We start from the raw sequence: 16,949 nt of genomic DNA, 5'->3' as shown, positions 1-16,949 counted from the left end.
CGGCACCCACCCTCCCCGGCACCCACCCTCCCCGGCACCCTCCTTCCCCAGCCCCTCCCTCCCCGGCACTCACCCTCCTGGCACTCACCCTCCCCAGCCCCTTCCTCCCCAGCCCCTCCCTCCCGGCACCCTCCCTCCCCGGCACTCACCCTCCCCGGCACTCACCCTCCCCAGCCCCCTCCCTCCCGGCACTCGCCATCCCGGCACCCACCCTTCCTGCGCTCACCCTCCCCAGCGCCCTCCCTTCCCGGCACTCACCCTCTCCGGCACTCACCCTTCTGGCACTCACCCTCCCCAGCCCCTCCCTCCCCGGCACACACCCTCCCCGGCACTCACCCGTGGTCATGTCGGCGGGACTTTGGCCCATCTGGCCTGGAGAATTGGAGCAGCCCCGGGGCCCACAGCGTCACGTTGGCCCTCGCTATTCTGCAAGGTGTGCGGCGTGATTGCCTTCGGTGCAAATTTGTGGCTGCTGGAGAACATCACGGTCGGCGTCGGAGCGGCGGGGCGGGATTCACGCCCCCCCCCCCCCCACCGGGCCGGGTCACAGAATCCCGCCCCAAAATCATGAAACGTGATTGGACTGAGAGTAGGTTCCAATGCAAAAATTGCCGCTGGTGCCGATTTGATGCCGAAACGCTATTCTACGCCACTTCAACAGTGGTATCAATGTGGTCCTGAACGCACGTACAGTAGACACCATTTGCATATTATTAGCGGGCCTGACCTGCTATTTTCTGCGGCCTCCGTGATGCTCTGTCTCAGATGGGCCAAGTTCCTGATGGCACGGTTTAATTGTGCTTTTAAAAATCATGAAACGGGCTGCTGAGGGATAGAGAGGGCGCATGGAATGTATCCAACAGCGCCATAGTTTGTTGACAGTTATGCCGCTGGCCGGGGTTGGGGGGGGTGGCCAGGAGGTGGGCTGTGGGGTCGGGGTGGACGGACACGGAACACCACTGCCGCAGCCTTTAAGACAGCTATGCAGCTGCACACCACTGACTGCCCACTGTGAACTTAGGGCCACGGGTCATATGGGTGTCCCCCCAGGCCACCAACCTAGATGCCCTCTGGCTCCAACTGATCCATCCGCTGTATGGGCGCGTTCCAGCAGAACCAGTGTCATCTTGTTGGCTGGATGAGTGTGCACGGGGATTGTAATGTGTATGTGCTGCTGCAACTTGTCGGCCTCCTAAGTGTCAATCACGGACCCAATGAATCCTACACCATTTTCCATTGGAATCGATTGTGTTCCACATGGCACCAGGGCCAGCCCCTTAACAGTAACCGAATCAGTCCAGGTTTGGCGACAGTTTTGCTGTCGTGAAAGTCCACAAATTCTGTGTCGGCGAAACTGAGAAACCCGCCCATGAGCTTCACCAAAAACAGAAAGAATCCTTTTAAGTCATCATCCAGTTGAAATGATTCCTGTAAGAAGCCCTGACACAGTCCAAAATAACACAGTCTCTTGTGGGTCACACTACATTTCTGCCCAGCTAACGACATATATTAAAACAGCACAGTTCTTAACTGCACACTTCAAGGGAAGGTTGCTAATTCAGTCACTCTGTTGCAAATAGCCTTGTTTGTGGCCTATATGTTGGACGCACTGAAACATTTTACCCCATGACATCATTGCCAGCGATGAAGATTGTCCTAATATATACACAAGTATATGATGGTGCACAGACAGGTATTGATTGACACACAGGATGACCAATGAACACACAGAACTCAGCAGCCAATCACCAGACAGGACACGGCCACTATAAAGCCAGAGGGCACTAGTTTTCCCGCTCTCTTGGGATGCAGCCTCTGAGACAGTCAGAGCCCATGAGCAACAACTAGAACATCCACCATGTGGTAGTAAGACAGTCTGGTCAGGTTAGCCTCAGATCTCCAGTCAACTCAGCATAGTGTTAACCCACAGTTAAAGCATGTATTATAGTTAAGAATTCAATAAAGTAGAGTTGCATTTCTTTAAGTGTTGGAAGCCTGTCTCTCTCACTGCTGCAGTAATCACCAACCCAGCTTACCCAACACATCAGAGATCAGAATCAAAACTAAAGAAAAAGTTAAACTGACATTCCAAACTAAAAAGAAAAATGCATGCGGAAATAAATTGAAAAAAACTGACAGAAATTTAAATGCGAGCCAGAAATGAAGCGCGTGTACGGCTTTCCCCTCCATCTCCAACTCACTTCAATGCGATAAGCTTGTTGCGGCAGTTATATACGCAGACCGCATCATTCAGAGATGTTTAAACATTTTATAATTGGGAAGGGGAAGTTTCCATGATTGTGTTAATATTCCCCTTCCCCGATCACAGAAGTTATTTTTCAAGACAGGTTTTGTGAATTGTCTCCGATCAATGATATGATTGTATTTTTTTGTGCATGCATGGGCAGGATTGCATGCACAGACTGGGATCAACGGCCATCTTGAGTGGCCATCTTGTGCTTGTTAGAAACACGGTGGGTGCAAATAGCTTGAGGGGCTATTTCAAAACATCAACTGTTGCATATACAATGAGTTCCGGTGCTCTCCGCTTCTGGATCAAGTGCTGCCACTGGTTTTGTTACTGTCATTTATAGCTCCTCTAGATCCAGTTTCTTTATTTGTCCCATTTACTTTGCACCATTCACTCCTTATGTCACTTCATCACAAATAAAAACAGAAAAATGCGAACCTGAAAAAAAAAGGCAATCGACCTGAAAATCTGGAGAGAAACTTCCAGCCCTTCCCGGCCACAGGATCATCCGGTCCCACTGAAGGCAGCTCCCCCTGCGGCAGGTTCCCCGGCGGCGGAACGAGCTAACCACGATAAGCGGCGCAGACGCCAGCGGGACTGGCAGATCCCGTTGGCCGCTAATGGTCAGCTGCCTCCACTGCTGGTAAACACGCCGCTTGTGGAGTGAGGGGAGGGGTGGGTCCTGCTCTGTGTGGTAGTCTGGTTAGAGGTATTACGGTACCTAGCAATGTTGAAACACCATTGGTGGATAATGAATGTTGTCTATTGGTCGAGACTGTATGGTAGCTCCGCCCTGCAAGGCGGGGTATAAGAGCCCCTGCAGCCCCAGCAGCTTCCTTTCTGTACCTGAGCTGCTGGGGAAAACATCTAGCTTATTAAAGCCTTCAGTTGTACTACAATCTCGCTTAGTAGTCATTGATTGTGCATCACTCTGTTTTTCTCTCCCCACAGCTATTGTCTGAATATTGCCAGCATATTCTGGGCGGGATTCTCTGCCGGTGTGATTCTCTGTTTTGCCAGCGCCCAATGGCATGGGGCAGCCCCACAATGGGAAACCCCATTGACTAGCCGGCGTAACAGAGTATCCCACCGGCGGGTCGGGGCAGAAATGTGGGGCGCAGTGGGGCAGTGAATCCAGTCCACTGTCTTCATCTGTCAGATTTGTAGCATCCATACTATTTTGCTCTTTTCCTAGTCATTCAATCACTCCTGCCTCCCACCGATTCACAGATCTTCCCTTTGTTTTCTGGGACCTCCCACCCTCACACTCCCCTCCTTGCTCTGTACTTGCTTAATAATGGTGATATCACGAACGTCTGACACAGGGCATTGACTTGAACCATTTGGCCCGGTTTAACCGTGAGAGTGGGTGGATTTTGAATGAGTTCAAATCTCACCTATTTTAACTCAATTTTTTCTCACCATAAGCACCATTATTTGCTTGCTTTGTCAGCGGGAATTTTCCTTTCCCGCTATGTGGGGTGGGTTCAATGGGATACCCCATTGACAAGCAGCGGGAAGAGAGAATCCCACTGCCACCAAACAGCGCTCCGCCGACAAACACGCGGCTGGGGAACAGGAGACTCTCTCCCCTTTGTATGTTATGTGATTCACACCGTTCAGATTGCACTACATTCTCTGGTAATCTAGTTTTGAATTTTAAGAAAGTCAGTGAATCTGAACACTTAAAAAAAAAATTTAGAGTACCCAATTAATTTTTCCCAATGAAGGGGCAATTTAGCGTAGCCAATCTACCTACCTTGCACATCTTTTGGGTTGTGGGGGCGAAACCCACGCAAACATGGGGAGAATATGCAAACTCCACATAGACAGCGACACAGAGCCGGGATCGAACCTGGGACCTCGGCGCCATGAGGCAGCAGTGCTAACCACTGCGCCGCCGTGCTGCCCCCAGAATCTGAACATGTTTAAAGGCACCAAGCAGGTACGATGGTCTCTGTGCCGCTGTGCTGTCCCCAGAATCTGAACATGTTTAAAGGCACCAAGCAGGTACGCTGGTCTCTGTGAGGAAGAGCAGGTTCCTTTGAATTCCATAAAAAGAAAGAAAGTATGTTTTGAACTTGCAGCTGCTGTATAAAATGGTTGGAATGGGAAGGAAAACCCCTATTTTTAGAAGGAAATTTGAAACTAACTTTGAAAAGAACAAGACGACCATTTTATGCCCACCTGATTCAAACTGTTGCAATAAACTGCATGGGATGTTATTTTGCTGCAGATGATATGGTTTGCAGGTATAGGAACCATCCACCTTTCTGTGCATGGCAATGATAGTCTTTGCTTCAAGTTACTGCCAGTAATGAGTTTATTGTACATTGATCTGTTTATAATGCTGAATGTAGGGATCATGTATTGGATTGACTGGCTGACATTTTACGGCATTGCACATGTTTGGATAACCAAAGCAATTTCAAGCAGTACTTTTAATAATCAATACTTTTGCTTCGAGTAATTTGCTTATTGCCATTTCCCTTTTTTCACACTTTTCCAAGTCACTGCCAAAATATAGTCACTTACGGCAGACATTTTTCTATTTGCAGTTGAAGATTATTCTGCAACGGGATCCTTCCAGACGAGGTTGCTCAGCGTGCGAGCGACATCTGTGGATATTTTAATTTTTCCGACTCCAAGTCACCCAGCTGAAAGTCATGTGCTTCATTTCCAGGAAATAGCTGTTGAGTTTTGACTGAAGTTGCTCATAGAAGTTTGATGCAGTCTCACTACAGTACAGCAATACGATCATCAGACTCAGCAAAATGATCATCAATAAGTTGCGACGCATTGTTGGCAAATGGGAATTACATCCGTTCGCTGGTTTAAAAACAAAATACAGACAGGTCACAAAAATACAACACTAACATTTTTGTACCATTACAATATTCTTCAAAATATAGAAAAATGACACCTGCGCAGAGTGCAGTGATGTTCTGAATCTGCATTATTGTTTTAGTTTTACAGGAAGGATAAGCCAAGATTGCCCGCCAAGAGACTGATTACTGAACCAGAGACTCAATTCAACCACTGATTGCAAACCAGGGCTTAGGAGTTCAGAACAGTCAATTTAATGATACTTATTTTTTTCCTATCTCTTCTGGTTTTAAAGTGAACTGGAAACCTGACAGGCACAATTATTTGACTGCAGGTGCCTTCCTCCATCTCCTTCAATTGTGCCACGGCAAAATTATTGTTGTTGTAAAAAGTTGCATTGATACCATTTGTCAATTGCACTCCATTTCAACATTGTTATTTAACATGTTCACACATTCCCATTAAAAACAACACAGTGCTGCTGATCCATGAAGAGCAATACGATTAATCTTGCCACTTTTTACACACGCTCACCTGAATCACCTCTGAAGAAATAAGATTCTTTCATAACACCTGTGCAATGTGTGAGTTAATTATTTAGCATATCTTTTTTTTAAACATATGTTGCATTACCTTTATTCAACAATTGTCCAACAGTTTGTTCAGTGTTCGCTTAACCAGTACAACATTTCCAATCTAGTTATTTAAAGTCGGTCATCAACTATCCCTATCATTTTGAAGTGTGCTTGGTGTTGTCTTTGTGAACAACAAAAAAAGAACTTGGGCGCGATTCTCCCAAAGGGAGACTGAGTGTCAACGCCAGAGTGAAACTCCGCCCCCCACAGGCCCCACACTTACCTTTCACGCGCTGTTCATGCCGGCAGTGACCAGGTGTGGTTGCCGCCAGCGTGAACCTGTTGGGGTCGCCAGGCCGCCCGGCCCATCCGGGCTGGAGAATCGCCGGCCGCCGGGAAAAACGGCGAACGGCGATTCTCCGAGCGGCGTGTCGCAAAACGCGACACGCCATTTTGGGGGGGGGATGGGAGAATCGCGGGGGGTGCCAGGGCGGTGTGGCGTGATTCACCCGGCCCTCCCGCGATTCTCCCACCCAGCGTGGGGAGTGGAGAATAGCACCCTTGTGTTAATGCACAGCTTTCATGACATTAGGGTGTCCCAAAGCCCTTTACAGCAATTAAGCATTTTTGAAGTGTAGTCACTGTTGTAATGTAGGAAAAGGAGCAGTCAATTTGCATGCAACAAACTTCCAAAAACAGCAATGCGATAATGATCAGATAATCTGTTCTTGTGATGTTGATTGACCAGGACACGGGGAATAACACCCCTACTCTTCCATTATATGGGCCGGAATTCTCCTTTGCCCCTGGCAGTGCACCCCCGCCTGTGGGTTTCCGGGTGACACGGGGCTGCTTCAATGGGACATTCCATTGATGAGCTATGGGAGTCGAGAATCCCGCTGCCAGCGGACAGCATGCCACTGAGAAACACACAGCTGGGGGACTGGGGAATCCAATGCATGATCTTTTATGTCAACCTGAGAAGGCAGATAGGGCCTTGATTTAACATTTCATCCCAAAGCTGACAACTGTGATTGTGTAGCAATCCTTCAGTACCGCATTGAAGCATCCCCTGGAGTGGAAGTTGAACCCACAACCTAACAATTGAGACATGGCTGAAACTTGTATATATATCATATTAATGCTATATGGGCTCTTTTGCACCACCCAAATAGAGACTGGGTTTTATTTTAATGTCACATCTGAGAGTCAGAGGTAAAGGTTCTGCCAAATAAGCCAAGCTGAGAATAAAAGTGGCTGAACAAAGAAGCTGACAGACTTGCGGCGCGATTCAGCTTCAGCAGACCCAAGTTAATGTTGCGGCACATTTAGCGCGGGGTGTTTCTCAACAACTGCAGCGCTGGGAAACACCTAGCTATCCAACGACACTTTGCCAATTTTATTTGGCCTCGGGAAGATTCTGTCTGCCGAGGGTGCAGCAGAAAAGATTCCTCACACATTGGGGCACCATTTTGACCAGCTGGCCCAATTCCCTCACCCGCTGTTTTTGTGACCGCCTCACTCCTCCAATCTTGGGAAGATTCCCCAGGGACACCCCTGATCCTCTCTACCTCGCAATGCACCCTGGGACTGGATCTGGGCAGTGGCAGCCTCGCACCTAGACATCCTGGAATTGCCAGTCTGGCATCATGACAGTGCCACCCAGACAGGCGTTGGGCACCTACCTAGGGTAACACTGCCAAAGTTCCCAGGTGCCAGAGGGAGTGCCAAGGTTTTACCCTGCCCAGATACGACCACCCGGGGGCTTGGGAGACACCCCAGGTGCCGTCACGACTGGTCCATGTTTGCATGGACCAGTACTAAACAGCGGCCTGGCGAGGTCTCCCAGGCACAGCTGGTGAGGACCACGTGCATCCTGGGTTCCAGGTGAATCTGGCACCCAGGTATTGAAATTAGTAATCATTCTCATTTAAATATTCAGATCCGGATCATGCCCAGTGAGGGCAAGACCCAGATCGAGACGTCTCGTGAGATCCCGTTGAGTCACGAGAGGTCTCTCGTGAGATTCAATGGCCTCGTCCTTGTCATGATATGCAAACATGCAGCTAATGAACACATAGAATAGGACACGACCAATGAGCAGTCAGGACACTCAGGGGTGGTATCTCACTATAAAAGGGATGAGGCACTCACACCCTGCCTCTTGCCACAGACCAACATCTACAGAGTGAGACAGGGCATATCCTCAGCATCACACCCCAGCACGTGGCTTAGAGCATGGCTGGTTCAGTTAGACTGAGCTACTATATTTAGATTAGCAGAGAGTCGAACTCATTGAGAACTGTGCTAATAGTTCAATAAAACACATTGAACTCACTTCAAAGTCTGGAGCATCTTTTTGCTCAAAACTGCATCAAGTGGGAGCTTGTGTTATTCCAAATTACATAATACAACAGTCCTGACACCAAGTTGGACATGATGAGGCTGCTGAACCGCACCCTTGATCTCTGATCTGTGCTGCATGCTCCACCCTGGGCCAGTGCTAGATGCTACAGAGGACATCTCTGAAGAACAGTCATGCCAGACCTGCTGAGTTTATCCAGCATTTTCTGCTGTTATTGCAAAATTCTAGGTCAGGAGTTAATTCAGGTAAACTGAGCATCTGTGAGCAACTGCTGCTGGGATATGCATGGACAGGACGGCACAATTATATAAAATCGGGTTAAGTCTGGGCTCACAAACATCCTGGCCAAAATACCAGATGATGATCAGAGCAAATGCTCCTGTTCCTCAGTAACCGACCTGAAATTCCAGTCAGGGAAAAGCGGGCATAATTAGGTCCTCCTACAGGGGACTAGAAAAAGAAATCAAAGATCAAAAGTTACAGGGTAAAGGAGCGCGGGGTGGGCGGTAAGAGGAAGGAAAGTGGAGGTAAAGCCACAGTGAGAGCAGTCATTATATCTCATTTAATGGCAGCAGGCTCCAGGGATCAAATGGTTAATTCTTGCCCCTATTTCTTATGTTCTTACAATGGGGTCAATCTTTTGTTCCATTGAGACGTGTCCATATTTGCATGTTTTTAAGAAGATCCAGTAAAAAGGAATGTGGATATAACCTTCACCCAAGGCCACAAGTAGGTTGTCTTTTGGGGAATTGACTAGTTACCTCTGGAGTTACCTCCCACTAGGACTTCTGTTGACTCCAATAGAACTCTCAGCAGGCTACAGATGTCAAGAGACTCATTGAGGCCCCCAATCCTCCCTACAAACTGGTTCCATCAGAAGCTGATATTCCACTCTGGCAAATGTTGCTTATCCGCAAACATGAAAATGTGTGTGAAAAGAAAATACCCACTAAAATGATCCTGTGTCAAAAATACATTAAAAAAAAAACAATGGGAACCAAGGAAGAAGACACTTTGCAGAAAATTCAGACGACCACCGAAATGATAGCAGTTGATACAACTTACAGGAGAGATACGGTGGCTTCGTGCTGCAAGAGAAAGTAAATTTTATGCTCAGCAGTTTATTTTGCATGTATAATGACACTGAATTTAGTGCAGGCGCTGTGTGATTATGGCTTGGATATTAGCTGCAGGCCATCTGGACTGGCTCCCATAATAAAAGCAAGTTGCCTTTTAAAACGCAGAGCCGTGAGCACAGTTACAGACAAAAATTAATTGCAGAAAGGTGTTGTGTTGACCAGACACTAGAAAGACATATTCATGCATCTGGAGTGTTGGCATCAATGGTCCTTTAAAAGAGAAAGAAAGCAAAAGCCAGAACCAGGAAATAAAACGACAAACAAAGAGTAATGTTACCCCTGAGAGCACAAAATAGATTAGTTTGGAGAAAAACACCCCTGTGGAGTAGTGAATGCCAAATGAAAATCAATAGTAAGCAGAATATTATATTCATTTAAAACTTATTTAAATTGCATGATGGAAAATTACCACATATTTAAACAAATAATTCCAATGAGCTCCTCTTCAATACTGCTCCTTTCAGAAATGCTCCATTGCTGGCTATACGTAAAATTGTTCATGCACTTTGTCGATTTTTTAAAAAAAATCAATATTTCATCCTCATTATCCTCTGTGCTTGTTGCTGACCAGAAGTTAGAATTCCATCATGTCGCTCACACAGGAGGAGGGTCGAGCACGATTCAGATCCCTTCAGCATCTGACTCGCACCAAGAAAAGTCTGAAACAATAGATTCAAAAAGGGCCGGTAATTGGTAACAATGTTACCAAATTAATGACAGCATGGTATGTTACAAATTTAAGGCAGCATTGTAGCACTACTGGCTAGCACTGTGGCTTCACAGCGCCAGGGTCCCAGGTTCGATTCCCCACTGGGTCACGGTCTGTGCGGAGTCTGCACGTTCTCCCCATGTCTGCGTGGGTTTCCTCCGGATGCTCTGGTTTCCTCCCACAGTCTAAAGATGTGCAGATTGGCCATGCTGAATTGCTCTTAGTGTCCAAAAAAGGTTAGGAGGGGGTTGTTGGGTTACGGGGCTAGGTTAGAAGTGAGGGCTTAAGTGGGTTGCTGCAGACTCGATGGGCCGAATGGCCTCCTTCTGCACTGTATGTTCAATGTTCTATGTTCTATGTGGCTAGTGCCCAAAACTTCTCGGATTGAGGAAGGGTGTGTAATATGCTCCAAATGAAATGAAAATCGCTCATTGTCACAAGTAGGCTTCAAATGAAACTACTGTGAAAAGCTTCTAGTCGCTACATTCCTGTTCGGGGAGGCTGGTACGGGGATTGAACCCACACTTGGCCTGCTTTAAAAGCCAGCTATTTAGCCCTGTGCTAAATCAGACCCTTACAAGCATTTCAGTACCACAGGCAATTGCCATACATACAAACTTGATCCAAAATGAACCTTATGTGCTGAACCTGGAACTTCAGATTGACAAGAACAATGATAATGAAGTGTTACCAGTCAGAATTTACTGAAAAGTTTACGGCCGGGATTCTCCGAAACGGGGCTATGTCCTCACACCCGCTGAAAACCTTTTTCAAAAAGTCCGGAGTGATTCTCCGGTTTAAGAGGGATAGCAGAGCCCCGGCGTGCGCCACGCAACTCCTGTATTTCCAGCCGTGGTTCCATGCATTGTGTGATGGCCGTGTTTGCACCGGCCCCCACGCAACATGGCGGAGCCACACAGCGGGCCGGCGCGGGAGAAGATAGACCCCCCCCCAGGATCATGTATGCCCACCGATCGGTAGTCCCCAATCACAGGCCTGTCCGTCGTGGAGCACCACCCCCCCCCCCCCCCAAGAGTCTGATTCCCCCCCCACCAGGGCAGCCAGCGCGGCTGCGAGTCTGAGCTCCCGCTGGGTGGAACCATACGGGAACCACGCTGGAGGAACTCGGCGGGATCTTGGCCTGTCGATTACGGAGAATCGCCACAGGGGCCCTCTTTCAATGGCCCCCGACCGGCCCTGCGTCGACCACACAAGCGCGGCTGGCGGCGATTCTGCGTTCCGCCGAGAATCGCATCCCGGCGACCCTATTTTCGGGGCTCTGAGACTCTGATTTCGTTGCGGAGGCTCGGAGAATCCTGGCCTACATATCTCGAATACCACGCTGGGGTTGCCAGTCCTCCAGGATTGGCCTGGAGTCTCCAGCAATTGACGAGAAATCTCCAGGACACTGCTCTGCTCAACCCTGGAGGAAATCACCGGGACATTACTAAAGATGGTTTGTTTGCCATTTTCTTTGAACTTTTCACGTTACCAGGTACAAGGATATTGAAAAATGGGATAAAAGGCTGCTTGGCAGACAGTCAAGCATCATCCGATTGGATAATGTATATATTACATCCCAATTGGCACAGGAAGGCAGTGTATCACAAGGATGGAGGTGTTGGCTGAATAATGGCTGGAGTGTAGGGACAAGTCACGTGATGAAGCCTCCAGGAATATGTTCAGTCACAGTTGGCAACCCTCTATGATAGCAAAAGAAAAATCCAAGCATGACGGAGATTTTGCTCTGTGTTAATCTTTTTTAAGCAGACTGACTTGGAAGGGTCACATGAGATTCAAGCACGTGGACTGCACCAAGGTAACAAAACCAGGATCCTTTATTCCACTGGCATCAAACCTTTATACACAGTAATAGAAAATGGCTGTGACCAATTGGCCAGCATCAATCTCAAGAGTGGAGGACATTCTCTCATTTACAGGGGCGAGATTCTGCGTTTGGGGGATTATGGGCTGGATTCTCCGATTTTGCGGCCAAGTGCTGATGCCTGCATTTTCCGACGCTAAAATTTGTGCCGAACTCTCACCGATTCTGGGGCTGGATGCCGCGCCGGGTAAAGCTCCTGGCTCTAGTGCCAAATACAACCGTACAACATGGCGCCGGCTGAGTGCAGACCTGACCTGCCAAATACTGCCCCACAGAGCAACCTCTGGCCACCCCCCTGGCCGCCCTCCATCAGTCACCAGCCCTCGTGGAAGCCCCCCTGGCCAGCAGCATAGCTCCCAGCCGACTGTGGCGGCGCTGGACACAGCCCACAGTCCTGACTACTCAGACCACACCTCAACTGCGTGGTCGGGAATTCGGCTCATCGTGGGAGGGCCTTCAGGTGACTCGCCAACGCCGTTCAGACACTGTGCGACGCAATGATGCCATTTTGGAGGGGACGGAGAATCGAAAACCGGCGTCAAACAAGCGCCGCCCCCGATTTGGGCCTTGGAAGGGATTCTCCATCTGATCGCCGATTACGATATTGGTGTTGAGCAACAGAAAATCCTGCCCTTTGTTCTCCTGCCGGAGGAGAATTGGAGTCAATTTACGTTCCTTCTGGGAGCGCAAATTGGGAAACAATTCCACATCCCTTGCCATGCACATTTATGCATGGTGCGGAATACGAGGGATTCCCGAGGGAATCTTGCCATTTCGAGTGAGCGGCCCGATCGCAAAAGGCCCACAACCGTACCCACCTGCACCAGAAATCAGCATCCTACCCTGACCTCCTCCCCCCGGGTTGTTGTTTGCCCCCCCCTTCCCGCTCCCTCCCAAGTATGGGGATGGCGGATGGCCCTCTCCCCCCTCCCCCAGAGACCCTCTTAGTGAAAGAAAATACAGCTGTAAAGCTCACCTGGAAGGTGCAAGACTCCATTCCTGAAAGGAGAAGAGCTGTGACCTGTGTTTAAACCCCTCAGATCCATTAGCTGCAAGCCATTCATTCATTTCTGGTAGTGGGCTGTGATTGACAGCTTCCACAGAACAACTGCAGTCTTGAATCATTCATCGCCCTTCATCGATAAGTGACTCTTAGTACTGATACCTCAATATTTACAAACATCAACCATATTAAAGAGCGGCAAGTACATTGCAATCAGATGCTTGAGTGATTGGAATCCACCTAGTGATCAGAGAACAGTGTTTGGATCGGAGCCTGCCGATGCCGATCGCGATTTTCCGATTCTCTGTACCACGGGGAAATGCACTTCGGGCATCTAGAGACAGAGAATTCACCCATAAATCTGTTATTGTTTGCCCAAGAACAACGTCCACAGTGCTGGCACACATCGATTATTCCAATTTTACTGATGCATATTACAAATACACCAAGTGGGATTCTCCCCAATCCCCACAATTGCCCAACGGCGGAGTAAAAAGCGGCGCAAATCAGTCCGGCATCGGGCCGACCAGAAGTTGCGGAATCCTCCGCACTTCCGGGGGCTAGGCCGGCGGCGGAGGGGTTGGCACCACGCCAACTGGCGGCGAAGGGCCGGTGTGGTCCCACGCATGCGCAGAACCGGCGGCATGGTCACGCGCATGTGCAGACCGGCTGACGTGTTCTGGCGCATGCGCAGAGGGGTGTCTTCTCTGTGCCGGCCATGGCAGAGCCCTACAGAGGCCGGCGCGGAAGGAAGGAGTGCCCCCATGGCACAGGCCCGCCTGCAGATCGGTGGCTCCCGATCGCGGTCCAGGCCACCGTGGGGGCATTGCCCCCGGAGCTGGATCTCCCCCGTGCTCCCCCCCCCACCCGAGGACCGCACCAGCCGATCTACCAGCCAGGTCCCGCCATGTGGGACCGTGTCCAATTCACACAGGCGGGACTGGTGAGTAACCAACGACCACTCAGCCCATTTGGGGCCCGGAGAATTGCCCGGGGGGCTGCTGTCAACGGCCCCCGACCAGCGCGGTGTCATCTGAAAACTGGCGCAGAGAATACGGCAGCCGGCGTCGGAGCAGGATTCATGCCGCCCCTGGGGATTCTCCGACCCGGCGGGGGGGGTCGGAGAATCCCGTCCACTTTGGTGATCTAAAGTTTCAGGCACTCGTATCATTACCTTTTCCAAATCAAATGGCTTTAGATACTCCTGGTACGAATGGAAAGCTGAGTGTGTGAAAATAGAACCGAAAAGCTTTCACCCCGTCTCCTTAAACGATTGCTATTCAGATGATGGAATTCTAATTTCTCGTGAGCAATATGCCCAGGGAATAATTCGAATGAAATATCAAATTTAAAAATTCAAAATAAAATTGTCATTGCACACTATGGCTTTGCCAACAATTAGCTGAAAGAAATTTTGTGTTCATTCAATTCTGAATATCAGAGAAATCTGACACACTGGATGGATTGAAAGATGTGGGCCAGAATTTTCCGTCCGTTTGCTGGTCCCGCTGGCAGCACACCTCTGCCCCCCGGTTTCCCTCATGGTGTAGGGTGGTTTCAATGGCAAATCCCACTGACAGCGGCGGGAGCAGTGAACGGCGTTCCACCTCCTGCTGCCAAGAAACACATGAAAAATGAAATGAAAAATCGCTTATTGGCACAAGTAGGCTTCAAATGAAGTTACTGTGAAAAGCCCCTAGTCGCCACATTCCGGCGCCTGTTCGGGGAGGCTGGTACGGGAATTGAACCGTGCTGCTGGCCTGCCTTGGTCTGCTTTCAAAGCCAGCGATTTAGCCCGGTGCTAAACCAGGCCTTTCTGGCCAGCGGCAGAATCCCGCCCTTGGTGTTAGGTTCGGGCTAGGTGCTGTCAGCAAAGATGCAAAATCTGACCTTGTGCTTTTGGATCATGTTGTCAAGCGGCAGCGTGCAAATGAGAAATAGGAGGGAGCAAAGGAAGAATCCTGGGGCGGGGGAAGCAGGGAGAGAAGAGATTACAGCGGATTCACTGATTATGACTGAGTTGAGAGAATTGGAAAGAGGTGAGGGGAGTCCTGCTGAACTAGAAAATGGAGCAGAAGGATTTGAGGCGAATAGTGTGGTGACTCATGTCAAAGGCTGGACAAGAAGGATAATTGAGCATGATCACAGTCATATAGGATTACACCTATTACAGTCAGATTATTTTAATGAGTGTGAGAGTCCAAGACCTCACTGTATACGTTTATAATACATAGATATCCTCATTACTATTTCTAAATTTTAAAATTGAACAAAGACCTTTAAACCTATAGACTGAACCTATGTTTGTCTGCGACCTCTGAACAAAGAAGCTGAAGGTCGTTGATGTGCTCGGCTCCTCCATCATGAAGGATGCGGATATTTGTGGAGCTTCCTCCTTCAGTGAGGTATTTAATCGTCTACCAGCATTTGCAACAGAACTGCAGAGTTTAAATCTGATCCATTGGTTGTGAAAGTGCTTAGCGCTGTCTATTACTTGCTCTTATGCCTTGTGGCACGCAGGTAGTCCTGTGTTGTATCATCAGGTTGAAGCTTTATGCCTGGTGTACAGTGGTTTCCTTCCCCCCCCCCCGGTGCCAGTGTCTATCTGGACAGCTCTGTGCTCTGGCACCTATGCAGCCATGAGAACAAAGGTCTCCGAGGTTCATCTGGGGACAGAGTGTGAGGTGAGGACGGGGAGTGGTGGTTAAGGCCTGTCAAAGACAAGGGCAATATGTGGACAAAGGGCTGTGCAATGAGTGGAGTAGGGAAGGGTGAGGGCTCGGAATGGCAGATAGAGGGGCAAGGAGGTGGATAAAGAAGGGGAACAATGGAAGGCAGAGTGAAGACCGAGGGGAGGGAAGCTGGACCCTGACTAGGCTGACAAACAAGTGGTCAAAGAGGTCTAAATGGGACCTGGGTCGCTTGCAGGTAACCGGTTTCGGGGGCAGGGTGGTTAAGGCACAGACTTCTTCTGGAGGCTGCTAGCCTTTTTCCTGAGTTGCTGGCATCCTGCAGTTTGGTGAAGACATTATGCTGGACAGAATGATAGGGTGGTACTGGGCTGATGTTTAAATATGGTGCCGGCACCTTCAAACCTGTCAGCTACGGTGCGGGTGGACCAATCAACAGCTGGCCTGCCTGGAGAGTCAGGTGGATCTCGCCTGTGCATAATTAATGATGAAGTTCCATGTGGAGAATTTGGTGCAGGACTCTGTCATTCTTGTCAGAGGGATAGGCGACGCTGGAGCCGCCCACTGGGAGAATTCCACCCTACGTTCCAGGAACCAAAGACCCAGCTAAATGAAAGGGATCGCAGGCTGGTAAAATATGGAAGTTCCTTGGGAGGGGGAAAGAGGTCGCCTGTGGGGTGATCGGTCATGTGGCGGCGGGGGGGGGGGGGGGGGGGGGGGGGGGAGAGAAGGTGGCCCAGAGTTCATCAGGCCTCCAGGAAAGGCCACTTCCAGTCAGAAAGTGGCTTCTGATGTAGCCCCCTCCTCCCAACTTTCTGTCTGAGGCCTGTCTTTCTTTATATTCAGGTTTCAATTGGCCTGCTGCCAGCACAAAAGAGCGGAGACTGGGCAGGAAATGGCCCTTAAGTGGCCGCTGTTAATTGTTTGCTTAAGGGCTTTAATTAGGGAGAGTGCAGGTTTCCCACCCGAGGCCCCGCCTGCCCTAGCGTCAAATCATTGTGAGGTCAGGGTGGTGGGGGGAGGGTGGAGGGGCAGAAGGTATCCTGTCCCTGCAATTTCACCCCCCCCCGCCCTAAAAACCTGCTGACTGATGGGGAGTGAGAAACCCTCCCATGATTTCTCAGCAGCTAACAGAGAAAGAGTGTGCACTCCACTTAACATAGATGACAATCACAACATTTTCAGTGGAGCTACCAAGACATCCTCTTTACCACAGTGATGGCATAACAGTGAGAGGAGGGAAATAACTATCCAATGGCCAACCAGTGTTGTCTATGTGGAGGAAGTTAACCACTAACAGGAGGAGGTCAGGTTTGCTGGAAATTTTACAAGACATTTGAAAAGAATACAAAAAGATTCTGCTGACAGCAATATATGCAGAGCTAAAACCACCTGGGGAAACCCAATCAGAAGGATAATGAGATTCACGTAGCCCATCAGACAGTTGACTCCTGGCTAGCGCAAGCTTATTTTCTCTGTAAGGCACTTAATAAATTCACTCCCTCC

At 49.3% G+C, this 16,949-nt stretch overlaps 1 protein-coding gene across 3 annotated transcripts in view; it reads right to left on the bottom strand.

The window, feature by feature from the left end:
* Positions 1-4,556: 4,556 nt before the first annotated feature.
* Positions 4,557-16,949, bottom strand: part of LOC119953555 — a 67,172-nt gene continuing 54,779 nt past the window's right edge. For all 3 annotated transcript variants that reach the window (XM_038777945.1, XM_038777963.1, XM_038777955.1), the window contains exon 7: positions 4,557-5,080. In XM_038777945.1, coding sequence (XP_038633873.1) covers positions 4,881-5,080 — 200 coding nt within the window. In that variant the 3' untranslated portion in view covers positions 4,557-4,880. The remainder of the gene's footprint in view (positions 5,081-16,949) is intronic.

The sequence above is a fragment of the Scyliorhinus canicula genome, chromosome 2, assembly GCF_902713615.1.
Source record: "Scyliorhinus canicula chromosome 2, sScyCan1.1, whole genome shotgun sequence".
Lineage (NCBI taxonomy): Eukaryota > Metazoa > Chordata > Chondrichthyes > Carcharhiniformes > Scyliorhinidae > Scyliorhinus > Scyliorhinus canicula.
Note: the sequence above shows the minus strand (reverse complement) of the source record. Positions and strands in the feature narration are given on the sequence as shown.